Genomic DNA, 23,958 nt, shown 5'->3' on the forward strand with positions numbered 1-23,958 from the left:
TGGGTTGAAGTTTGGATGCACGAGAAGCATTCCCTCTCAGTACAGGTATTTGGCTAGCAAGGTTAATTAGCAAGCACAAAAGTTGAGGGAAACAAACGAATATACATGTGATAGAAACAATCATGCATCTTTCTTGTAACCACAAACAATTTTAACTTCAGAATAATAAGCTATGAGCTAACAAGAAAGGAAAACAATGAAACAACTATATATATTTCTCTTTTCTACTTAAACCTCAAGGTGTTGTTGCTATTGACCAATGCTAAGTTTGCCAAAACCAAATAGATTTACTCAATGCTCCCAAAGTGGTACCAATACTAAAATCAAGATCAATCATATAATAGAAATTGCAAACTAAAATAAGGTGTGCAATATGTAAATGATAAGACTTCTCATTAATATTTCATAACGATAACTCACACCAAGGGATACATAGACAACCAACTAAAAGAGAGATACTTCCACACTGCAACCCATCTTATATGATAACTTCCCTATTCATGATATGACACTACTTGATAGTAAAAAGTAAAAAGGTAGTGATGATGTGATACCGTGGCACTCCCCCAAGCTTGGAACAAACCAAGGGGATGTCAATACCGATGATGAATTACTGCTTTGGCGATGGTGGTGATGAATTCCCATCATCAGACTTCCAAGGAAGAGGCTCTCCATCAACAAACGACATCTTGGTCTCGGGAATCCTGAAACTAGCAGCATGGCTTATATGTTTAAACCTGTTTTCATACTCACAGTTCTGATTCTGAACGTCATAGAGTTGAGCTTGGAGTTAAACTCTGATAAATCTAACCACAGCCTTAAACTCTGAGATCCTGCTATCCCTCCTACATCGATATACCAACGGGGGCTCAGGTTTCTGTCACTCCGGCAACCCCGCAATTGGCAAACGAGTACAAGATGCATTCCCCTAGGCCCATAAAGGTGAAGTGTCGTGTAGTCGACGTTCACACGACACCACTAGAAGAATAACACCACAACTTAAATATCATAACATTGAATATTACTCAACCATAATTCACTACTAACATTTAGACTTCACCCATGTCCTCAAGAACTAAACGAACTACTCACGAGACATCATATGGAACATGATCAGAGGTGATATGATGATGAATACCAATCTGAACATAAACCTTGGTTCAATGGTTTCACTCAATAGCATCAATAACAAGTAGAAATCAACACCGGGAGAGTTTCCCCTATCAAACAATCAAGATCAAACCCAAATTGTTACAGCGGTGACGGTGTGCGGCGGTGGAGACGGCGGTGATGATGATGAAGATGATGATGATGGTGATGGAGATGATGTCCAGCTCGATGACGGTGACGATGGCGTCGATTTCCCCCTCCGGGAGGGAATTTCCCCGGCGGATTCCTGCCCGCCGGAGAGCTCTTTTCTCTCTGGTGTTCTCCGCCCCGCAGAGGCGGCTGTGGCTCTTCGCGATGTACCCCTGGAGCTTAGGTTTTCGGGACGAAGGCGTACGCGAAGAAAAGGAGGCGAGAGAGGGCTGTGGGCCCCCTCCTCACAGGGCGGCGCGGCCAGGCCTTGGGCCACGCCGGCCTATGAGGTGGGCCCACCTCGGGTCCCCTCGGCTCCCCCTTCTGGCTCCCTTCGTCTTCTGGAAAAATAGGATTTTTCATATAATTTCCGTCAACTGTTGATCTTCCGAAATATTGCATTCGACGGCGCTTTTTCCAGCGAGAATCCCGACTCCGGTGCGCGATCCTCCAATAATCATGAAACATGCAAAATAGATGAAATAACATAAGTATTATCTCCAAATATGAAATATATCAATGAATAACAAGCAAATTATGATATAAAATAGTGATGCAAATTGGACGTATCAACTCCCCCAAGCTTAGACTTCGCTTGTCCCCAAGCGAAACCGAACTCGGTAAACAGGACCACATGTTTATGGAGTGAAGAGTCGATAAATCAAATACGGACAAGAAGCATCATATTCATTCACACAAGACATTCTAGTGAACAACTTCCTCATATAACTCAACTTGAAACAAGTATAAGGTAATCACAAATAAAGGTGCATAAGAAATCATAGTTGGTGATGGCAAACTTCGTTCTTGGTCAGAGAACAATTAACAGATTATACTCATCTATGGAGCAGCGCTTTCATATTAAAGCTTATGGTAAACTTGCATACTCAATCATAGTAATCATTGATAACTTTCAAAGCTATATTCATTCAGATAAAACTTGTACTAAACAAGGAAGAGTAAAAGACATGATGAGGTAAATCACAATATAATGGTTTGATCACAACAACTCAAATGCTTTCTTAAGATGGAGGGGAATAGGTTTACCGACTCAACATAAAGTAAGAGACAGACCCTTCACAGAGGGAAGCATGGATTACTATTTTTGTGCTAGAGCTTTTCATTTTGAAAACAAGAAACAATTTTGTCAACGGTAGTAATAAAGCATATGTGTTATGTATAAGACATCTTATATGTTGCAAGCCTCATGCATAGTATACTAATAGTGCTCGCACCTTGTCCTAATTAGCTTGGATTAACACAGATTATCATTGCATAGCATATGTTTCAACCAAGTGTCACAAAGGGGTACCTCTATGCCGCCTGTACAAGGGTCTAATGAGAAAGCTCGCATTGGATTTCTCGCTTTTGATTATTCTCAACTTAGACATCCATACCGGGACAACATAGACAACAGATAATGGACTCCTCTTTAATGCATAAGCATTTAACAACAATTATTATTCTCATAAGAGATTGAGGATTAGCTGTCCATACTGAAACTTCCACCATGAATCATGGCTTTAGTTAGCGGCCCAATGTTCTTCTCTAACAGTATGCATACTCAAACCATTTGATTGTGAAAACGCCCTTACTTCGGACAAGACGAACATGCATAGCAACTCACATGATATTCAACAAAGGTAAAAGAGTTGATGGCGTCCCCGGAAAACATGGTTACCGCTCAACAAGCAACTTACTAAGAAATAAGACACATAAGTACATATTCTTCACCACGATAGTTTTTAAGCTATTTGTCCCATGAGCTATATATTGCAGAGGTAAAGGATAGAAATTTTAAAGGTAGCACTCAAGCAATTTACTTTGGAATGGCGGAGAAATACCATGTAGTAGGTAGGTATGGTGGACACAAATGGCATAGGTTTGGGTTGAAGTTTGGATGCACGAGAAGCATTCCCTCTCAGTACAGGTATTTGGCTAGCAAGGTTAATTAGCAAGCACAAAAGTTGAGGGAAACAAACGAATATACATGTGATAGAAACAATCATGCATCTTTCTTGTAAGCACAAACAATTTTAACTTCAGAATAATAAGCTATGAGCTAACAAGAAAGGAAAACAATGAAACAACTATATGTATTTCTCTTTTCTACTTAAACCTCAAGGTGTTGTTGCTATCGACCAATGCTAAGTTTGCCAAAACCAAATAGATTTACTCAATGCTCCCAAAGTGGTACCAATACTAAAATCAAGATCAATCATATAATAGAAATTGCAAACTAAAATAAGGTGTGCAATATGTAAATGATAAGACTTCTCATTAATATTTCATAACGATAACTCACACCAAGGGATACATAGACAACCAACTAAAAGAGAGATACTTCCACACTGCAACCCATCTTATATGATAACTTCCCTATTCATGATATGACACTACTTGATAGTAAAAAGTAAAAAGGTAGTGATGATGTGATACCGCGGCACTCCCCCAAGCTTGGAACAAACCAAAGGGATGTCAATACCGATGATGAATTACTCCTTTGGCGATGGTGGTGATGAATTCCCATCATCAGACTTCCAAGGAAGAGGCTCTCCATCAACAAACGACATCTTGGTCTCGGGAATCCTGAAACTAGCAACATGGCTTATATGTTTAAACCTGTTTTCATACTCACAGTTCTGATTCTGAACGTCATAGAGTTGAGCTTGGAGTTAAACTCTGATAAATCTAACCACAGCCTTAAACTCTGAGATCCTGCTATCCCTCCTGCATCGATATACCAACGGGGCTCGGGTTTCGTCACTCCGGCAACCCCGCAATTGGCAAACGAGTACAAGATGCATTCCCCTAGGCCCATAAAGGTGAAGTGTCGTGTAGTCGACGTTCACACGACACCACTAGAAGAATAACACCACAACTTAAATATCATAACATTGAATATTACTCAACCATAATTCACTACTAACATTTAGACTTCACCCATGTCCTCAAGAACTAAACGAACTACTCACGAGACATCATATGGAACATGATCGGAGGTGATATGATGATGAATAACAATCTGAACATAAACCTTGGTTCAATGGTTTCACTCAATAGCATCAATAACAAGTAGAAATCAACACCGGGAGAGTTTCCCCTATCAAACAATCAAGATCAAACCCAAATTGTTACAGCGGTGACGGTGTGCAGCGGTGGAGACGGCGGTGATGATGATGAAGATGATGATGATGGTGATGGAGATGATGTCCAGCTCGATGACGGTGACGATGGCGTCGATTTCCCCCTCCGGGAGGGAATTTCCCCGGCGGATTCCTGCCCGCCGGAGAGCTCTTTCTCTCTCGGTGTTCTCCGCCCCGCGAGGCGGCCGTGGCTCTTCGCGATGTACCCCCGGAGCTTAGGTTTTCGGGACGAAGGCGTACGCGAAGAAAAGGAGGCGAGAGAGGGCTGTGGGCCCCCTCCTCATAGGGCGGCGCGGCCGAGCCTTGGGCCGCGCCGGCCTATGAGGTGGGCCCACCTCGAGTCCCCTCGGCTCCCCCTTCCGGCTCCCTTCGTCTTCCGGAAAAATAGGATTTTTCATATAATTTCCGTCAACCGTTGATCTTCCGAAATATTGCATTCGACGGCGCTTTTTCCAGCGAGAATCCCGACTCCGGTGCGCGATCCTCCAATAATCATGAAACATGCAAAATAGATGAAATAACATAAGTATTATCTCCAAATATGAAATATATCAATGAATAACAGCAAATTATGATATAAAATAGTGATGCAAATTGGACGTATCAATGTCCACCTATAGAGACCATGGCCACGGTGACACTGGAGTCGGTGGCCAATACATCATGTCGAAGGCTCCGACATATGTGGACCCAGGGGCGAAGCTCCCAGTAGGGCAAGGTAGGGCAGCTGCCCTACCTTGATTTTTGGTGAATACACTTAGATGCGTGTGTTTGTTCTGAAAAATTTGAGTGGTCATACATCAAAAACGGACTCCGTATGAGAAAGTTATGTTTGTTTTAGTGAACACTGCGCAAAATCAATTACAAACCGAAAACATAGACTATTTACCTCCAAGCATAGACTATTTTAGTCTCAATGCCAATAACATTGCTTGTAATATAGAGAAGGGATTTCTATTTTCGTGCCCTCGGGTCGTTAGTTGTACTCAGTTTTCCCCAGCCCCTTAGTTTTTCCCCAAGCCTATGTCTGAAACCCGCAGAAGGAGCTCAGACGGAAGGAATCCGTTTATTTGGACGTTCTGTGCTGACGTGTTGCGCCGCGTCGTCTGTGGGGCCGCGTCGTGTGGGGCCGGGTCGTGTGGGGCCGTGTCGCGTGGGGCTGGTAGAAAGGGACCGCGTGGGACAAGACGAGAAGCGTTTGGTTGCACGTGAGCGAGAGCTGGGTTTTGTCTCTCTCGGCCCAAATTGGCATTTTTAAGAGCACCTTTTCCCCTCTTTCTCTCTCTCGTGTTTTTCACCAAATTAGTATCAAATCTAGAGAAGCTTCTATTTCTGTCTTTCTTCAATATGGCAGCAAATCTAGTAGCAAATCTCGGGGTTATTTATGCCTTTTGGCCCTCGTTTTTTGCCCAATATGGCAGCAAATCTAGAAGCTAGTATATGATAAATTCACAACAGCATAATCACAAAACTAAGTATAATACATAAACCGCATACAACGAGCCAAAAGCGAGGCAATAACGTTGTTAATGTTCACGACAAACTAAGCTGAAAAATATACAAGATCACGCACGCAATGTATGGACAACAAGAAGATTAGGATGAATGAATTTGTTCTTCATTCCTCCCCATATATTTCTTCGTCGCTCCATTCGTGCATTTCCCCAAGGAAATATTCATTGAACTCCTTCCGTCTGCAGTGTGAGGCCAATACATCCTCCAAACGGTATGGCCTGTGTTCATTTCTCAAACCGTAGAGTCCTATTCTATCCACACGTAGTGGCCACTCATCCCAAGCACTTGTATCATGAGAGTACTCTCTGATATAACCCAAATCCGTGTAGTAGATGCTGCCAGGTTGAAGTGTCGGGTACACTCTGGTGTCGACGGAGATACACCGGATATAATTCACGAAGAAGGCATTACTGCCAATGTTACTGACCAGATGGAGAGAGCGGCTCTGAGTGTCCACACGGTACACCAATGGTTTGGCCGCCAAAGCCTCGCTGACCAACAACACAAGCAGCAGATCACCATCCGACTTCACAAGGTAGAACTTCTGACATCCAAGTTCTGGAAATGAAATTAGTGTCTCCATCTTGACAGTGCTCGCGCGCTGCTGCAACTGTACATTGGTGCACACTATTCTTCCGATCTCAAAATTGTCCGCAGCCTACGCATACAGTTCACCATTGAACGGGGTAATGCAACGCAAACAATGGTTCTTGATCGAAAATCATCCTTCTCCCCAATCCCCATCTTCATTTATATCCTTAGTTGGAGTGCTCTCATCGACCCAACCAATTTCCGGCGGGTAATGTGCGGCAACGAAGACCATAGTCGGGGATTTGATAACAGCGACCGATTTCGAAAAACAGATGGCATCTCGCGCCTCAAACATAGTGTTCGATTTCTTTGTGAGTGGGTTCAGCAGCCGTATCTTGTGCGGCGGGTTCTTCTGGGCAAGCACGATGACGCCACGGGAAAAGCCGACGAAGTAGAATCTAAAATATATTGAAAAGATAACATTCAACACTAAGATTGAAAATAAGATCTATGGTGACGCCACGGGAAAAGCCGAGGAATTTGAACCTTGCACGAACTGCAGATAGATCTATGGTGACGTAGCGGGATGTGCCGAGATGGAGGAAGGTGAACTCAGCGGCGCGTGGAAGGGCGTGGTGTAGCATGATCCATTCGTGCAGGTGCACGTCGGGATCAGGTAAACCTGAGCGCCAATTTCTACAGACTTGCCTCATAGCGGAGTAGCTGTCCACGTACTCCTCTTTCGCCAATAAGCATTCGCCGATCTTGTGAAGTGGTCCGTCGGCCCGTGAGACCGGCCCAGTTCACGGAGGCGCCACGCTTGGATGCGCCGCCCTCGGATGCGCCGCCCTCGGAGGCGACGGGCTCGGCGGCGACGGGCTCGGAGGCGACGGGCTCAGAGGCGACGGGCTCGGCGGCGATGGCCGCCGGCGCATTCTTCTTCTCCATCGCCGGCAGGGGAGGGCTCGTACGGCGGTTGGGGTTTTTTGGAGAAGTTGATGGGACGTGAGAGGGGTGGTTTCGTGCGTGAGCGATAATGAGACGTACCGTGTGCGCGAGGGAGGGAGAGAGGGGCTTACGCGTCCTAAATGCGACCCGCGTCAACAATGGCACGTCTTCCACGTCCGCACCGCGACACGCGTCAACAATGGCACGTCTTCCACTTCTCGCACCGCAACACGCGTCCTCGAGTCTAACCCCGGAAATTTAGATATACTCAGGTATACCCTCGAGTCATATACTAGCATTTTTTGTATGCTCAGTTTTCACCTTGAGTGCTAATACTCGGCTAGTGCAATATACTCAGTTTTACCCTCAAGTGGCTGGTCAACAGAGAGTCAACAAATGGGATTAACTAGTTAAATGAGTTATTTAATGTGCAAAAAATTCCGAAAAAGAGTGGCACTTACTCATGGAGTCTTTACCACAAATTTCCACTTCTCAAATCATAGATAAATCCTAGATAAATCAAGTTTCACCACAAATTGCCACTTCTCAAATCACCTAGTAGCTATGAAGGTGCATGGTTTTCCATAATAAGCCCTACCCAAAACAGACTTTCCCCAAAACATACTTTGTCCGAATGAGACCATAATTTTCACACTCATGTAGATTTGTATTGCAAATAGTTTGAGGTAGGTCAAGATGGGTTTCATTGTACAAAACACGCATTTTCCATTTTTTAAATCTCATATTTGAATCCCTTAGTCCGTTTACTACTCACTTGCCCTTGGTTTCTTGATACTACTCGGCTTTGCCCTCTCCCTTCACAAACTCTCACAGACGCCCAACATTGCCCCGATTGGTCTAGCCCATGTCACGCGGATCGTGCCCGACGACCGTTGATCGTATGATCTAACGGGCAGGATAACCCCTATCTCTCTCTCCGGTCGGGGCCACCACCCTCTCTCTCTCTCTGTCGTCGGTTAGCTTCACGCAAAGTTTGGTTTTCTGCATTATTTTTCACGAGCTAAATTATAAACTCTTTTTAGGCATTACTTTTCACGCAAAAAATGATAAACCATCACCGATTTGTTGTAGCCATTACTTTTCACGCAAAAAAATGATACACCATCACCCATTTCTTGTACCCATTACTTTTCACGCAAAAAACGATAAATCATCACCGATTTGTTGTAGCCATTACTTTTCACGCAAAAAATGATACACCATCACCCATTTCTTGTAGCCATTACTTTTCACGCAAAAAACGATAAACCATCACCGATTTGTTGTAGCCATTACTTTTCACGCACAAAAATGATACACCATCACCCATTTCGTGTACCCATTACTTTTCACGCGAACAACGATAAATCATCACCGATTTTGTTGTAGCCATTACTTTTCACGCAAAAAATGATACACCATCACCCATTTCTTGTAGCCATTACTTTCCACGCAAAAAATGATAAACCATCACCGATTTTGTTGTAGCCATTACTTTTCACGCAAAAAATGATACACCATCACCCATTTCTTGTAGCCATTACTTTCCACGCAAAAAATGATAAACCATCACCGATTTTGTTGTAGCCATTACTTTTCACGCAAAAAATGATACACCATCACCCATTTCTTGTACCCATTACTTTTCACGCAAAAAACGATAAACCATCACCGATTTCTTGTAGCCATTACTTTCCTTTTAGGTATTACTTTTCACGGTAAAATGATAAACTATACCCCCACAACGGTCGTCTCCTCCTTAATTTATTGTGTATAAACCCCCACAACGGTCATCTCCTCCTTATTTTATTGTGTAAACCCCTACAACGGTCATCTCTCCCTTATAAACACCCACACGGCCATCCCTTGTGTCAATAGGTTCTGCCTCTCTCTTCTTCGTTCACATACACTTTATCCATTGCCATGGCTTCCACGTCTCGGACGCGGACCGGAAGGGGAAGGGGAAGGGGAAGGGGAAGGGGAAGTGGATCATCATCGTTGCCACCACCACCGTCAACACTGCCATTGATCATAGAGGAGTTCTTCATCGTCGTCTATGAAGACCCTTTGGTCAAGAAGGTACGTACGCGTTCCCACATATATGATGCATGTGATTAATTATGGGCAAGTTCTAAAAAACCTTTAATTTCAAGGGTTCACTAATTTCAAACGATCGGCGCTCGATCTCTTTGCGGGAACTCCCAAAAAATTTGCGGACTATCTTGACGGCAAGGAGCCAGCTAAGGTGTATCTGCGAGCAGCCGACTCGCGGTCCTCGTCTCCGGACCGTGGAGGTCCTATTTGACGGACAAGGCCGGATGTACCTCGACAAGGGCTGGGAGAAATTCGCCATCGCGCACGGTGTGGATTTCGGCTGGTTCGTACACTTCAAATATGAAGGCGATGATGTGCTCACAGTGAAGGTGTTCGACGGAACAATGTGCAGGAGGTACTACTACTCAGACGATGAAGATACTGACAATGAAAGCGACGACGACGTGAAGCCATGCATCCATCCCCTTTCGATAATTAAGGGGATTATGACCAAGAATATATATGTAGCTTCATATGCATCGATTTAGAGATCTAGCTATTTTCTATATATTATGCATGTAAAAAATAACATCGCATTTCCACTATTATTCGAGCACCACATCCTCCAAACGATGCCGATGCCGATGCCGATATCGGCATGGTCAGAACGGCTATGCTCGCCGCCACCGCTAGGTCAACGTCGGGATGCACAATGTTTAGCATAAGAGTCACTTTAGATTAAGCTGCGAAAATAGTCACGTGCCATGGGCTGAGGCGGCCCCTACGGAGCGGCTCTATATTATATTCTCTAAATAAAATAGACGACCACATCGGTCATTGGCTGCGGAGGCCCCACGGAGCGGCAATATATAATTTTCTATAAATAAATAGACGACCCACTCGGTCATTGGCTGCGGCAGCCCCATAGAGCGGCCCCATTTGTCATTGGCAGCACCGCGTATACAATCGGAAATAAAACGGCCCACGCGTCGGCGGTAGATGGATCCACCCGTCGAGCACGAGACGGTCGGCGAGGAACCGACCTCACGGTAACGGTAAGGCCTCCGACCTCGACGGCAACCCGCGACTTCGAGGGGTTTCAAACTAGAGGGAGGGGAAAACTGAGGAAAAACTAACGAGCTGGGGAAAACTGAGTACAACTAACGAAGCAGGGGCACGAAAATAGAAATCCCTATAGAGAATTATCGTTGACTGAACCTTATGATATACAAGGTAAGCTCAAGTTATTCATTAAATATTTGAAAGGCACGTTATAGTTTCTCCGATCAACATCTCATTAAAATGATATTGGTTTTACCAATGGCGGCATCAACAATTGCAAGAAATTTTCCGGCAATAAAGATAATCAAGATCAAGTTGTACATCGAACAAGGGATAATCAAACATTTTGATTGTTTGAATTGCATTAAAAAGATGCAAAGCTTTTCCATTGAGTTAGCATTATTGGTATTTTTTGTTCTAATTATAGTTAAATATGTTTTTGTTTTTATTGTATCTAGTGATTGCGTTTGAACCATATACATCACTACCGCTTTAGGACTATTTTGGTATTTGTATCTTTCAAGATTCGTTCTACCTTAGATTTTTTTCGTCCTTCGCCACTGTGTGGACCAAGGGAAGGCGTTGGCGGAGTCACCCAGGCCCAAGCACAAGCAGTGGCCTATACCACCCATGCCACACAGGAGCTGTCTGTTGTCACATGCACTCAAGCAATAGTCGTGTGTGCGCTTCACGGCGACCACGATTGGACCGAGGCTGGATGGCGTGGTGGAGTTCATCGGAGGCATAGCCGACTGATGTTGTGCCAGCGGCGACTCGCACTGTGTAGGCGCGAGCTAGGGCCGCATGACCAGCTCCTACAAGTTAGAGGCCTGGAGGGCCCCTCGTCATCCAACTCGGGCTGGCTGCAGGAGACGCCTTCCTCCTGCTTGACCTGCTCTAGCTTGACGAGGTCCGCGAAGTCCTCATGTCATCCTCTAGCTCACCGTCCTGATCCTCCCATTGTTGCTCACGCTCCTTGTTTGTCGTCCATCTATGGGGGCGGCGGCATGTCGCCCGCAAAATACGTGTGGTATACCATGTCATCCTCTAGCTCAATCCACATGTCCCACAGGCGAGGTGGGAACAGTCTCGTATATCTGGCAGGGCGAGAGCTTGTCGGTTGTGGATCTGGTTGCGACGTGTCGTCCCTTCTTTCGGCACGGGTGACACAAGACCCTGGACCGGTTCAAATGTTACCCGTGAGGGAGGTGCGCATCTGGCCATGACACGGGTTGCTTGGCCTCCCAGAAAGTGTAGGCTGCCTCCATGATGCTCAGCCCCGCATGTGCGGCTGTTGTGCCAATGCTCGGCTTCGGCGTCTGGATGAGGATTCAGTAGACAGCGCCCGTGTAAGCACGCGTGCCCCACTTGGCCTCCCGGGCTGCCAGCCGGTGGCAGACATACGACTCCACACCCAAATCTACCACCTCCTCTTTATTTCAACACCACCGCATACGCCCCCTGCTGATTTTGTCGATGTCGTATGCTTCGATCGCTGCTCATCGAAGGTCAGGCATGTTGCCAGCGTTCTTGTGCACACTTGTCGCCACCATTACAGGTCCACGTACTTCGCCATCCGTCGGCTTGGACCCGTCCACTAGTTTTTTTTAGAAATGGGAGAAATATCACCCCAGCTTCTGCATCCAAGGGATGCACATGACTTTTTTATTAGATTATTCACAACACCTTACAAGAGCAATACAATAGATCAAACTCGAAGCCAACTCGCTAAACCTGCAGAGGGATGAAGGGGGTGACAATACACCAACTCACATCATCCAAAAAACCAAATGCCTTCCGAGGCCGCCCAATAGCAGATGCGAAGCACATCCAGTCAAGCAGACTCTCAGCGCACGCCAACGCACACGCCACAGAAGATGCTACCGCCGTCTTCCTCGACTCCATATTCAAGAGGGATCATCGCATTGACCTTGCCATGCCTTCCATCGATGTCTCCACGGTGCCAGAAGACACCACCATCCTGCACGCATCCATCACACTGCATCCGTCTCCGAGACACCACTGCACCATGCCGTGGAGACTCGACGATGCCAACACAGCAAAAACACACCGCTCCACCTCAGCAGCACCACCATACGTTCTATGCTTCAAAAACGATGCCCCCAACAGGTAGAACGGCGCTGCGCGCCACCATCGTCTGATCCGGGAGACCCGGGTCTAGGGTTTCCCCTGGAGCAGCCCAGACAAAGAACGCAGACTGCAGAGACAATGCCTTCAACAAAGTAACGACGAACATGCGCCTTCATCATCCGCCATGACCGAAGTCAGGGCCGGCTTTCACCGGCAGCTACGCCTCGCCATCGGGAGCTAGACGACGGATCGCGAGATCCGCCAAAGCTAGCCACACAACTAGCCGATCTCCTCTGGTGAAAGAGAAGACCACCACCGCCGTGCCTAGTGTAGATTCTCCATGCGCCCTCGTGAAGAGGAAGGGACACAAACGAGGACCGCACGCCGCTGCCCGCAGGAGCCCGCTCATCCCCTCCGCCCGAGCCCCATGGGGACCCGATCAGATTGAATGGTGTCACCGCTGCATCTTGCAGACACCGGATCCGATGTGGTCACCGTCCCATCGCTGCACCGACGCCATGAGAAGAGACGACGATCGCCATCAACTCGGCGCCAAGAGGGACGTCCGCCGCCGCATCACACCGCCCAGGCTTTGCTCGGTGATGCTCCCGGCGGCGGCGGCGGAAAGGAGAGCGCAGGAGGGGGCTGGAGGAGCGGAGGGTGGCGGGCGCCGCTGCGCAGGGGCGTTTTAGGGTTCTAATAGTTTTTTATGGGAACAACACCCCGCCCACTAGTTGCATCGCCGAGGACCTGTTTGGCCATTTGTGCGACCGAAGTTGAGGTACTAACTCAGCCTACATGTTCCGGTATTGATATTGACATATTGACCATTGTGTCATTTTGTACATAGATGGATAGTAGATCTATCAAGTTTTTCTACTAGAATGACATCGATACATCATCAGACGATGACTCTGATGGTGATACCGAACTGATGATGGCCGTGGCAACCCCTTCATACATGAGGGCAACAAGAGGCAATTGCCACGAAAGCTGGCAATATCCGATCCACTCTTCCGGGAGCACATATTTGGGCGCCGCTTTAAGATGTCAAAAAAGTTGTTCCTGCATATTCTCGATGGTGTGAGGGACCACGGCTTGTACATCGAATGCAAGACCCATGTTGCCGGTAAAATCAGCTTCACTTCTTACTAAAAAATGTTCTGGTGCTATTTTGTTGGTGAGTACATGTGCGTTAGCGAGACCACATGTCTTGAATCGTTGTTCAAGTTACGCTGATGTAGTGACCGGGCGATGTTTAACAACGAGAGCCAAATGCTGCCGACGCTTCCTGGCTGGATGTTGTCGATCAACGAGTGAAAAAGAGTTTCGATGATGTTTGGAATCATAGATTGCGTGCGCTAGAAGAGTTTGCTTCCGAAATGCGATGTTTATTTGGTTGTAAACTATTTGAATAGTTTTTTTGTTGTAAACCACGTTATTGTTTTTCATTCATGGGTCAGATGCGCTCTGATACCATGTAAAAGTAAAGGGAGAGAGAGGAAGTTTAGGCTGCGATGATCAACTGATCACCGGTTCATCTCATATATATAGCATGCCGCGTGTACAGGATAGATACAAATCTACACGGTTTGACAACTTATCGTATCTATCTAATCTAATCTGTCCAGTTCACATATACGTACATGGTTAGGATACTACCTAACTTAACACGACCTCCTCCAACTCCTCCTCGTCCTCCTCATCGTCCTCACCATCGACCTCCTCCTCCACCTCGTCACAACCCAAATCATACGCAAGGAGCGGCGGCTGCATGATGCACACCTCTGTCTCGTTGAGGAGTTGAACGAAGAGTTGGGGGTTTCGTCATACCTAGAAGGCATTTCATCAAACACGTTGCATGCGCCAACATCCGAACGCTGTGGAGCCGTGAATTCAGCTACTGGCCGGGAAGCTTGAGGAGCGGCGGTGCGGCGCTTCACGGCCTGCTTCTTGCATCCGCATTGTGTCGCCTTCTTCCGCCTTGCGACTACCAAGGCGACGACGACCATAGCGGCGGCTGGGGAAGCAGCGGCCGGGGAAGCAGGAGAAGCGCCGGCGGCACACTTCCTCTTCTTGATGGCGGCATGGGCAGCAGCCGGCGAGCATGCGTGCACCGGCGGAGCAACATGAGCTGTTGTTGTGGGACGGGGGAGTTGAGCAGCGGACGGCGGGAGGTCGGAGGACTCCATGGCGCCGATTCGCGGTGGCGACGACCTCGGAGGAGCGCTGGGCCGGTAGATCGACGACGGCGGCGGCGTGGTAGCGGGAAGGGATGAGGGTGGAAGTTTCGTCCCACCAAAAACAGAAGGGAGTGCGGGTCGCGCTCGGTTCCCTCTCGAAGCCTGAAGAAGTACCGCTCAACGGGCATAATTTGATGTTGCCCGTAAAAGTTTTTAGATTTCGGGTCGGAGTATGGGTGTTGTACTGCACGTTCTTTTAAGGAAAACGGAAAAATAACGGTTATTATTCAGTTTTACCCCTTTTACGATAGCTAGCTGCTAGAGCTGCTCTTACCGTTTTGCTAGAAAAAGAAGCCAAGACAACAAAAACGTCAGCCTTGTAATTAACTTAGAGGCTGAATCCTTGTAAAGAATTCGATCTTTGTCGAACGACTTGTTTCTCTCACTTGACTGCAGTAATGGGCGAAAAAATTATTGGCATGAGCTAGATAGATTTAATATGTTCACCAGAACAGCGGTGGGCCCAAAAAATTTGTCCAAACCTGGGTTAATCTGCTTAGGATTTTTTTTTTGTCTAAACCGCGTTAAGATATAATGCTGCTTCTCGTCATGCCCGGGTGGCCGTCCAAGCTGAAGGGATGCTAGGTCTGCCCTGCTCCAGAAGACACTCAAACGGTGTTCTTTAGGAGAATACACTTCATAGATGAACTCATAATTGTCCCTATAATATTAAACAAACTAGCATGTTGGCCCTCGCAAATGCGACGATATAATCTAAAATATGTCCAGAAATAAATTAATAGTGTGTATTGCGTGTTCTAATGTACTCCCTCATTCTTTTAGTTATCTGGCGTCTAGGGTTTTTTAAGTCAAACTTTATCAAGTTTGATTAAAAATATCTTAAAAATATTAACAATCATAAGACAAATTCCTTAAGTTGCAGTCACCCACAAAAATGCACTTGAGTTGCATTTTTCTGTCAAAAAATTGCAATTACACTTTTCTGTCAGAAAAGTGCAACTAATCCGAGTTGCACATTTTTTTGAATTGCTATTGCACTTTTCTGAGTTAACTGAGAGTCTGAGACTTAAGAAAATCTCAGTCGACTGAGACATAGACACACCTACATAAATATATAGCTTATGTCAATTATATTGGCATAACCTTTTTTTTCAAGCTCGATATAACTTTTACATCGCAAATGTTTATATTCTCTCTAAATATTTAATCAAATATTGCAAAGTAATACAGACTAATTGTGAAAGGATGGATTAGTACAATTCCATAATCATAGTAAATGATATGCTAATAAATTCCATGGGCAAAATAAACGCTTTAAGTATGTCTTCATCGGTTTTTCAATGGTATTTTTGTAAAAAAAAGTACCATGTCCGGCCTGGGACTGTCTTTGGGATGCATTTTTTTAGAGAAGTCAATCATACATTTAAAAGTTACCAAATTGACCACAAATTTTAATATCAAATTCAAATATTCTCATCCTCTGTCCTTTTCAAATCTTCTCCACTTCCGTCCTTTCCGCCATCTGCCTCTCTGCTCGTTGTTGGAAGGCTATCGTGAAGGTCGCCCGACTTGATCTGTCGAAATTATCCAGTATGGACCCGCCATTGTGCTTGCGCTCCGTCCTCTTCGTTGGAAGTAGGAGATTTATATTTATATATTTTTGTACATCCAAAATTTATTCTATAGTCAACATGTACTTGTCATGTCACGTCCCTGTATTTCTTTTGTACGAGTTCATATTCAACACTACGTAGTATTGAATAGGAAAAAACATTGCCTATTGATCATTTGTAGAAGACTTGCATATCTACTTCTAGCATGGGGCCGTATATGGCAATGACTTTTCACAGCACGGAAAGATCTTGACACGCTAGTCCAACATGTAAAAATATTATTTTCTTGAAAGTTATGTATAAACATAGAATATCTAGATGTATATGTAAAAAATTATTTCAAATTATTTGATAGTTTAAAATGTGTTTACACACAACATATTTATATGTAGCCGAGATATAAATTGGATTTTCCTACTTAAGACGTGATGGAGACGGACTCCCTAAAAAGTTGGACACTTAACAAAACACGCCTTATTGAGCTCGTTCTTTTTGTTTTTTCCTGCTGAGCTTGGTTGCTTAACTTTCTTATAACCCATAAGCATATACATGCATTGGACTTATTTTGTACCTGTTAACCAAAATATATTTTTCGCATTATCTTCTAAATCTAAACCGTTAAAGTTTATAATCAATGGTTAAAACTTTTTTTTGTCTATGTGGAATCACATGGTGCCTCTATTTTAGACCCCGTATTGTGCTTTTAGTATATAATAGATGTATGATTATGTGAAATGGAAAGGAAAATAAAAAGATAACTAGCCAGCGCTACCGAATAGATCTGGCTGGTGCATCTTGCCCCTCCCCAAACAGACCAGAAAATTCCGGAGGTCTTTGGCCTATCCACGAGCCAAGCTATGCACTAGTATTAGACCAGAGCAGAAATATTTGGACGCCGAACGTACAGTACGTGTTTGCGTTGAACTGGTGGTGCTGCATTTTCCCTGTCCGACCATGTCCCTGTTGATGCGATATTCCGTTGCCCGTCGCCTCGAGCGGATTTATCCGAGAGCAGGGGCCACTGTCGCACTAGAAACAGAGGCAGCCACACAGGTCACAGGCCACACGAGATTCGGAGACACGATTGTCTTTGCCTGATCTCATATCTGACCTCACATCGTGCGGTGAGCCGCCTACACGCAGGTTGGAAGGGAATCGAGCTTTTTCTCGCGGAAAAAGACGTCCAGGTTCAACGTACCCACACGAACGAACCGGGGTCAATCCACCCGTCGCGCATCTTGGAGCCGCCTCCTTGCGAATATACAAGCCCGGCGCTCGGCGGCCACGGGCGTGCGTCCCATTCTTCACCGACATGTGGGGCCAGATTTGCAGGAGGCCCACCTGGCAGCCGGTCGGGGTGGACGTGTGGCCGCCACAGTCGTCAGGTGTGATGCTCGCCGCAGCCGATCCCGTTTTTACTTCTTGAGTCCACCCCACGAGCCCCTGATCCGCGTTCATACACCGGCGTGGGAGCCGGCCCCACATGCCATTGCTGCCAATCGTGTCGTTTGTCCGGTCTACGATGGACCCTGCGCACAGAAATGTATTCCCCTCGCATTTGTCAGTGGGCCAGGGCGGTCGTGGCCGCACCCATAAAGCCCCGCGGCCCGTCGTGACGCCCTCTCGACCCTGCGAAGGCCGCAACAACAAAAATCTCTATCGCTCGCTCTCACTCCGCACACGCATCTCTCCCCAGGCTCCGGCCAATTCATTCCCCGGCCATGTCGGCGGCGGTGGGCGGCGCCGAGTTCCACGGCTTCGGCGGCGCGGCGCAGCTGCCCAGGTCCCGGATGCTCGGGCGGCCCCTCAGGGTGGCGCCGCCAGGGGCGTCGCCGGCTGGCGGCGGCGGCAACGCATCGGCGGCCAGCATTCGCGCAGTATCCGCGGTGAGTTCTGACTTCTCGTCAAATGGTGGACGCGTTCCAGTTTAGGGTTCTGCCGTTTTTTGGGGCAAGATTTTCGGGTTCAGGGAATGAAATTTCTCTACTGTACCTTATAATTATTTAATTGTTTATTCAAGGGCCAGATTAGTTCAATTGAAATTGATGCATGATGTCAGTTTAGTTCAATTTCTTTATAACCAGCCGAGTTTTTTTTTCTAGCGGGTTTGCCACTGGTGTGAAAACAAACCACTCCCCCTCGCCAGTGTTGATTTCGAAATTCCCATCACTCAGGCCAACACACGCAGACTGCCTATGTCATTCAGTGGGCATAAATTCATTTTAAATTAGCCCATATAGGATAGGATTCTTTGTCTTAGTCAGTTACCCCTGTGATGTTGATTATACCGTTAGAACCTATCAGCCCGTTTCAAATTATAAGATGTTCTACTACTAGCTTCTTTTTTTCTGAATCGTATCTAGATGCGGTTTCGGTATGTCAGTTCCGTATGCTGTCCGCATTGATATATTCAAAACATCTTATAATCCGGAATGGGTGGACTATATGATAGTTGCTCAATTGAAATGATTTTGTTCTGTTCTGAAACCTTTTGCCGTTCGTGCAGCCTTCGAAGAAAGACGCCACAGTCAAGCGAAGCAAGGTTGAGATAATCAAGGAGAACAGCAACTTCCTGCGGTACCCTCTAAACGAGGAGCTGGTCTCGGACGCTCCCAACGTCAACGAGAACGCCGTGCAGCTGATCAAGTTCCACGGGAGCTACCAGCAGAGCGACCGGGAGGTGCGCGGGCAGAAGAACTACTCCTTCATGCTCCGGACCAAGAACCCTTCCGGGAAGGTCCCCAACCAGACCTACCTGGCCATGGACACGCTGGCCGACGAGTTCGGGATCGGGACGCTCCGTCTCACGACCAGGCAGACATTCCAGCTGCACGGCGTTCTCAAGAAGAACCTCAAGACCGTCATCAGCACTGTGATCAGGAACATGGGGTCGACCTTGGGTGCCTGCGGGGATCTCAACAGGAACGTGCTTGCGCCTGCGGCGCCGTATGCGAGAAAAGATATTCTGTTTGCGCAGGAGACGGCGGAGAACATTGCGGCGCTTCTTGCGCCGCAGTCGGGGGCTTACTATGACCTGTGGGTGGATGGGGAGAAGATCATGTCGGCGGAAGAACCTCCTGAGGTCACGGCAGCCCGGAATGACAACTCACATGGGACAAACTTCCCTGATTCCCCTGAACCTATCTACGGAACCCAGTACCTGCCCAGGAAGTTCAAGATTGCCGTCACGGTTGGTGGTGATAACTCGGTTGATATTCTGACCAATGACATCGGTGTTGTTGTCGTTTCGGATAGCGCGGGAGAGCCTGTTGGCTTTAACCTCTATGTAAGGGCCTCAGAAAATTATGCTGCACATGCAATTCGTTATACCAAAGCCTATCTTTTAAATTTATCCCTCACGTTTGCCATCCCTATTTTTCAGGTTGGAGGTGGCATGGGAAGGACACACCGAGTGGAAACCACATTCCCTCGACTAGCTGATCCACTTGGTTATGTTCCTAAGGAGGATATATTGTATGCTATAAAGGCAATAGTTGTCACACAGAGGGATAATGGAAGAAGAGATGACCGCAGGTACAGCAGATTGAAGTATCTCCTTGACCGTTGGGGAATTGACAAGTTTCGGGCAGAAGCTGAAAAATATTATGGAAAGAAGTTTGAAGAATTCCGTCCACAGCCAGAATGGCAATTCAACAGCTACCTTGGCTGGCAGGAACAGGTATAATTCCATGACAATGTATCTAAGACTAGCAATGGCAGTTCTTTTTGAAAAGGAATAATTTACTTGTTTAGGGAGAGCACGTCAATTTTTTACTAAATAGTTTTCCATTTTCATCATTAAAAACAAACTTCCCTTGGTACTGCAATGTTGACATGACTTGCACATTTATATACGTTCTCGCTGTAATATACTGTGCAAAAGAGTGTTCGGTTCATCCTGCCTTATCTGTTAAATGCTAATTCATTCACAAGATCTATTTTCAATGGTTATTTCTGAAAATCTGGTTTTCATTTATTTTTCTCTTTGTTGTCTATTTCAGGGTGATGGTAAATTATTCTATGGAGTGCATGTTGACAATGGTCGTCTCGGCGGGCAAGTAAAGAAAACTCTGCGGGAGATAATTGAGAAGTACAACTTGGATGTTAGCATTACCCCAAACCAAAATCTTATCTTATGTGGGGTTGAACAGGCATGGAGAGAACCCATCACTGCAGCTCTTGCTCAAGCTGGTCTGTTGGTAAGATTTCTTTTCTCCATATCATTACCCTGGTCCTGTAATGTGGATTGTACACCTTTTTAGTTGATTTAGGTCCCTGTAAATTATTTGATCTGGCAGCTCTCCTTGTTGTGTCTCCTGTCCAATTCATAATGTTGATCTTATTATTACTCACATTGAAAAAATAAATAAATAATTGCAAAGTTTTTCTTTATATATTGTCTGCTTAACAACGTGCTCTTTTTCTGCCCACTAAAAGGTTGGTATTCATGTCTGTAGGAACCGAAGGATGTTGATCTCCTGAACATAACCTCCATGGCGTGCCCTGCCTTACCTCTGTGCCCTCTAGCACAAACAGAAGCTGAACGAGGGATCCTACCAATTCTTAAACGAATTAGAGCAGTTTTCGACAAGGTATTCATCTGTCATGTTGTCAAAAGTCAGCTTCGGACTTTAGAATATACCTGTCTTGCCACTTGGGAATTGAGATAATGTTGCCTGCTTAATAGGTTGGCATCAAGGAAGAGGAGTCTGTAGTGGTGAGAATAACTGGCTGCCCTAATGGATGCGCCAGACCATACATGGCAGAGGTTGGTTTCGTTGGTGATGGCCCAAACAGTTACCAGGTAAAAAAACAATGTTGAAATATTTGTCGTGTTTATGCAAATTTGTTACTTCCTTTTTTGTTTTTTCAAGTGTGATTGTATTTTTACTTTATCTCGATTGAGCTTTTCCTTACTGTGACTGTAGATTTGGCTTGGAGGAACACCAAACCAAACCACCTTGGCAGAAACGTTTATGAATAAAGTGAAGCTTCAGGATATTGAGAAGGTTTTGGAACCACTGTTTTCCTATTGGCATAGCACACGTCAGGAAGGCGAATCCTTCGGGACCTTCACAAACCGAATGGTGAGTTTTTTCTTCAAATACAATGACAGTTAGTGATCTGGGAATGGAGCACATTTGAACTGCAGTGTGCCTTTCTTCTGATGCTGCTTAGTAATTGGTAGAACTATTACCTCTGTTCTATAATGTAAGACGTTTTGGTAGGCCATTTAGCCTACCAATTAATGCAGAGGCTGGGGCTACTCCATGTCGAAAAAAATAGCCTACCGTAACATCCTATAGTACCTCCGTTTGAAGAAATAAGGCTTACGCGTATTCCAAGACGAAGTTTGTCCATAAAAATTGAGCAACAAAATCTTGATTATATTATATGTAATTAGTACTGTTGGATTCTAATTGAAAAGCATTTTTTAATGATACTAATTTCATACAAACAATCTTTATCCATTTGAAGTAATTCTTGGTCAAACAAAAAAAAACACGTAAATCGAGGACGCCTTATTCCTTGAAACGGAGGTAATATTTAGGAACGAAGGTTGATTGTTCAATTGCAACTTCTCATGAGGTAGCTCTCATCAATATGAGCACTACATGAACGTGGATACAAATTCAGAGTTACTGCCTGACTGCACCTGAATGTTTAGTTTGATACTAGAAAGTGCTAGTGTGCTTGTTCACCCAAGGCCACAACAAACCAGAACACTTGCCGTAGTGCTTTGGTTACTCCGGAACTGGCTTTTACTGACTGTCTTGCCTGTCTCTTGCATTTCAGGGTTTTGACCAACTGAAAGAGGTGGTCAACAAGTGGGCAGAGTCAGCAGCAGCCGCATAAGAGCTTTTTTTGTTGGACAAGTCCCAGCACGTTTTTTGCTGGGTAAATCTGGTCGTGGTCAAGGACTCTTCAGACATAAACAAGAGGAAAGAGAATCTGTCAATTCCGTTGACAGGCAGAGGATGAAGACTCGAGTCTCGACTTGCGATGGATGATCTTTTTTCCGTGTGTGTTTGTATGGATAACTCGGTTGGATTTCTTTGTTTAACTTGAGAATAAATTCCTTGCAACAAAATAAACTTGACAATAGATTTGTTGAAGTTGTCTTTTGCCCTTTGTTCTGGCTACCACATTGTTAAATTGTCTCAGGTAGCTGCCTTGTGGGCTTTCCTGCTCTAGAATTCTTGGTGGGCTGCTTGGAACACCAACCTGCTCTGTACTTTCTTTCTTGCGAGGCGTTAGGCGTCAACAACCATCTCCAACGGGACGACGCAAATGGATCAAGGGAGTCTATTTGCGTCTAGTTGGACAAAAAATACGCTTCAGCGGCTAGACGCAATATAAACCTGGTTTAAATATGCGGCAGGAATACATCTGTGTTAGCCCTGTGTCTCCTCCTTTATGCAGGTTAGGCCTATGTGCTCGTCAATGTGGTCACACAAAAGATATTTTTCTCTCTCCTGCTTTATTAAAAATTAAAGCAGGGTAAGGTCCTTGTGGTTAAAGAAATACGTCTCTACCGCTGAAGAAAGGCTAGACATATACGGACATGTGACCATTTGGAGATGTGCTTAGAGCATGCTTATACTTCCTCGGTTTGCTTTAAGCATCTCAAACGGACCTGCCCATTTCGGACACCAAAGGCCTCTTTAATTCATAGGAAGGCCTCTTTGATTTGTAGGAATGCTGCACGAAGATATAGAAAGGGGGGGGGGGGGATCTGCTAAGAAGAAACATAGAAATAAGGGGAAAAAACAAATCTTTGATTTAGGTTTTGAATAGAAGTAAAGAAATCCTACATTCCACTCAAATCTCTTTTTTACGTTCCTATGCACCAAGAATGGGATAAAGGTCACAAATTGTATGATGATAACCTAATTTTTCTATTACATTTATTTTAACCATAATTTAATTATGAGTTTAATGATATTTGTGTTTTTCTATTCATAAGAATCAAGCACTTAATTTCTTAAATTCCTGTGCTTTTACAATCTTATGCGTTTGCACATGTGCATTCCGTATTTGAAATCGTGAGAATCAAAGAGGTCCCAAATGTATGTGTTATAATTTGTTTGGGTTGGCCCGCTGACAAACATGCGACGTGTCCCTTTGACCGTTTGGGGCGGGGCAAACCTAGTGACCATTTTATACATTAAAATTATAATTTACATATAGCAAAAAATGGAAAATACATATATAAAAATAAATTAAAGCCTAGCTCGTAACTAGGGGTTGCACCGGCCTATTAGTCATCGTCAATCTTGATGTAGATAGGCGACAACAGGGCACCCAGGGCCAGCCATGGCCGATTTCGCTGCAACGCAGGAGGTGCGGTCGATGGTGTTGGAGGCGCTGGCACAGGATGGCAGGAGCATGTGACATCATCTCATACAACGACCACGCCACATCCACAAGGACGTACCAGCGGCAGTTGTGCTCGCGTTGGCGATGAGGCGCCGCCGCGCGCACGAGCAGATGCACCAGCGACCATGTTTCGAC

General features: G+C 45.5%; 1 protein-coding gene across 1 annotated transcript; it reads left to right on the plus strand.

Moving 5' to 3' along the window:
• Positions 1-18,128: 18,128 nt before the first annotated feature.
• Positions 18,129-22,559, plus strand: LOC124707364 (sulfite reductase [ferredoxin], chloroplastic). The gene is made up of 8 exons (XM_047239021.1): positions 18,129-18,329; positions 18,950-19,729; positions 19,826-20,122; positions 20,445-20,642; positions 20,901-21,035; positions 21,131-21,247; positions 21,372-21,530; positions 22,240-22,559. The coding sequence occupies exons 1-8, from the start codon at positions 18,165-18,167 to the stop codon at positions 22,297-22,299; spliced, it is 1,911 nt and encodes a 636-aa protein (XP_047094977.1). The 5' UTR covers positions 18,129-18,164; the 3' UTR covers positions 22,300-22,559.
• The last annotated feature ends 1,399 nt before the right edge of the window (positions 22,560-23,958 follow it).

The sequence above is a fragment of the Lolium rigidum genome, chromosome 4 (genome assembly GCF_022539505.1).
Source record: "Lolium rigidum isolate FL_2022 chromosome 4, APGP_CSIRO_Lrig_0.1, whole genome shotgun sequence".
NCBI lineage: Eukaryota > Viridiplantae > Streptophyta > Magnoliopsida > Poales > Poaceae > Lolium > Lolium rigidum.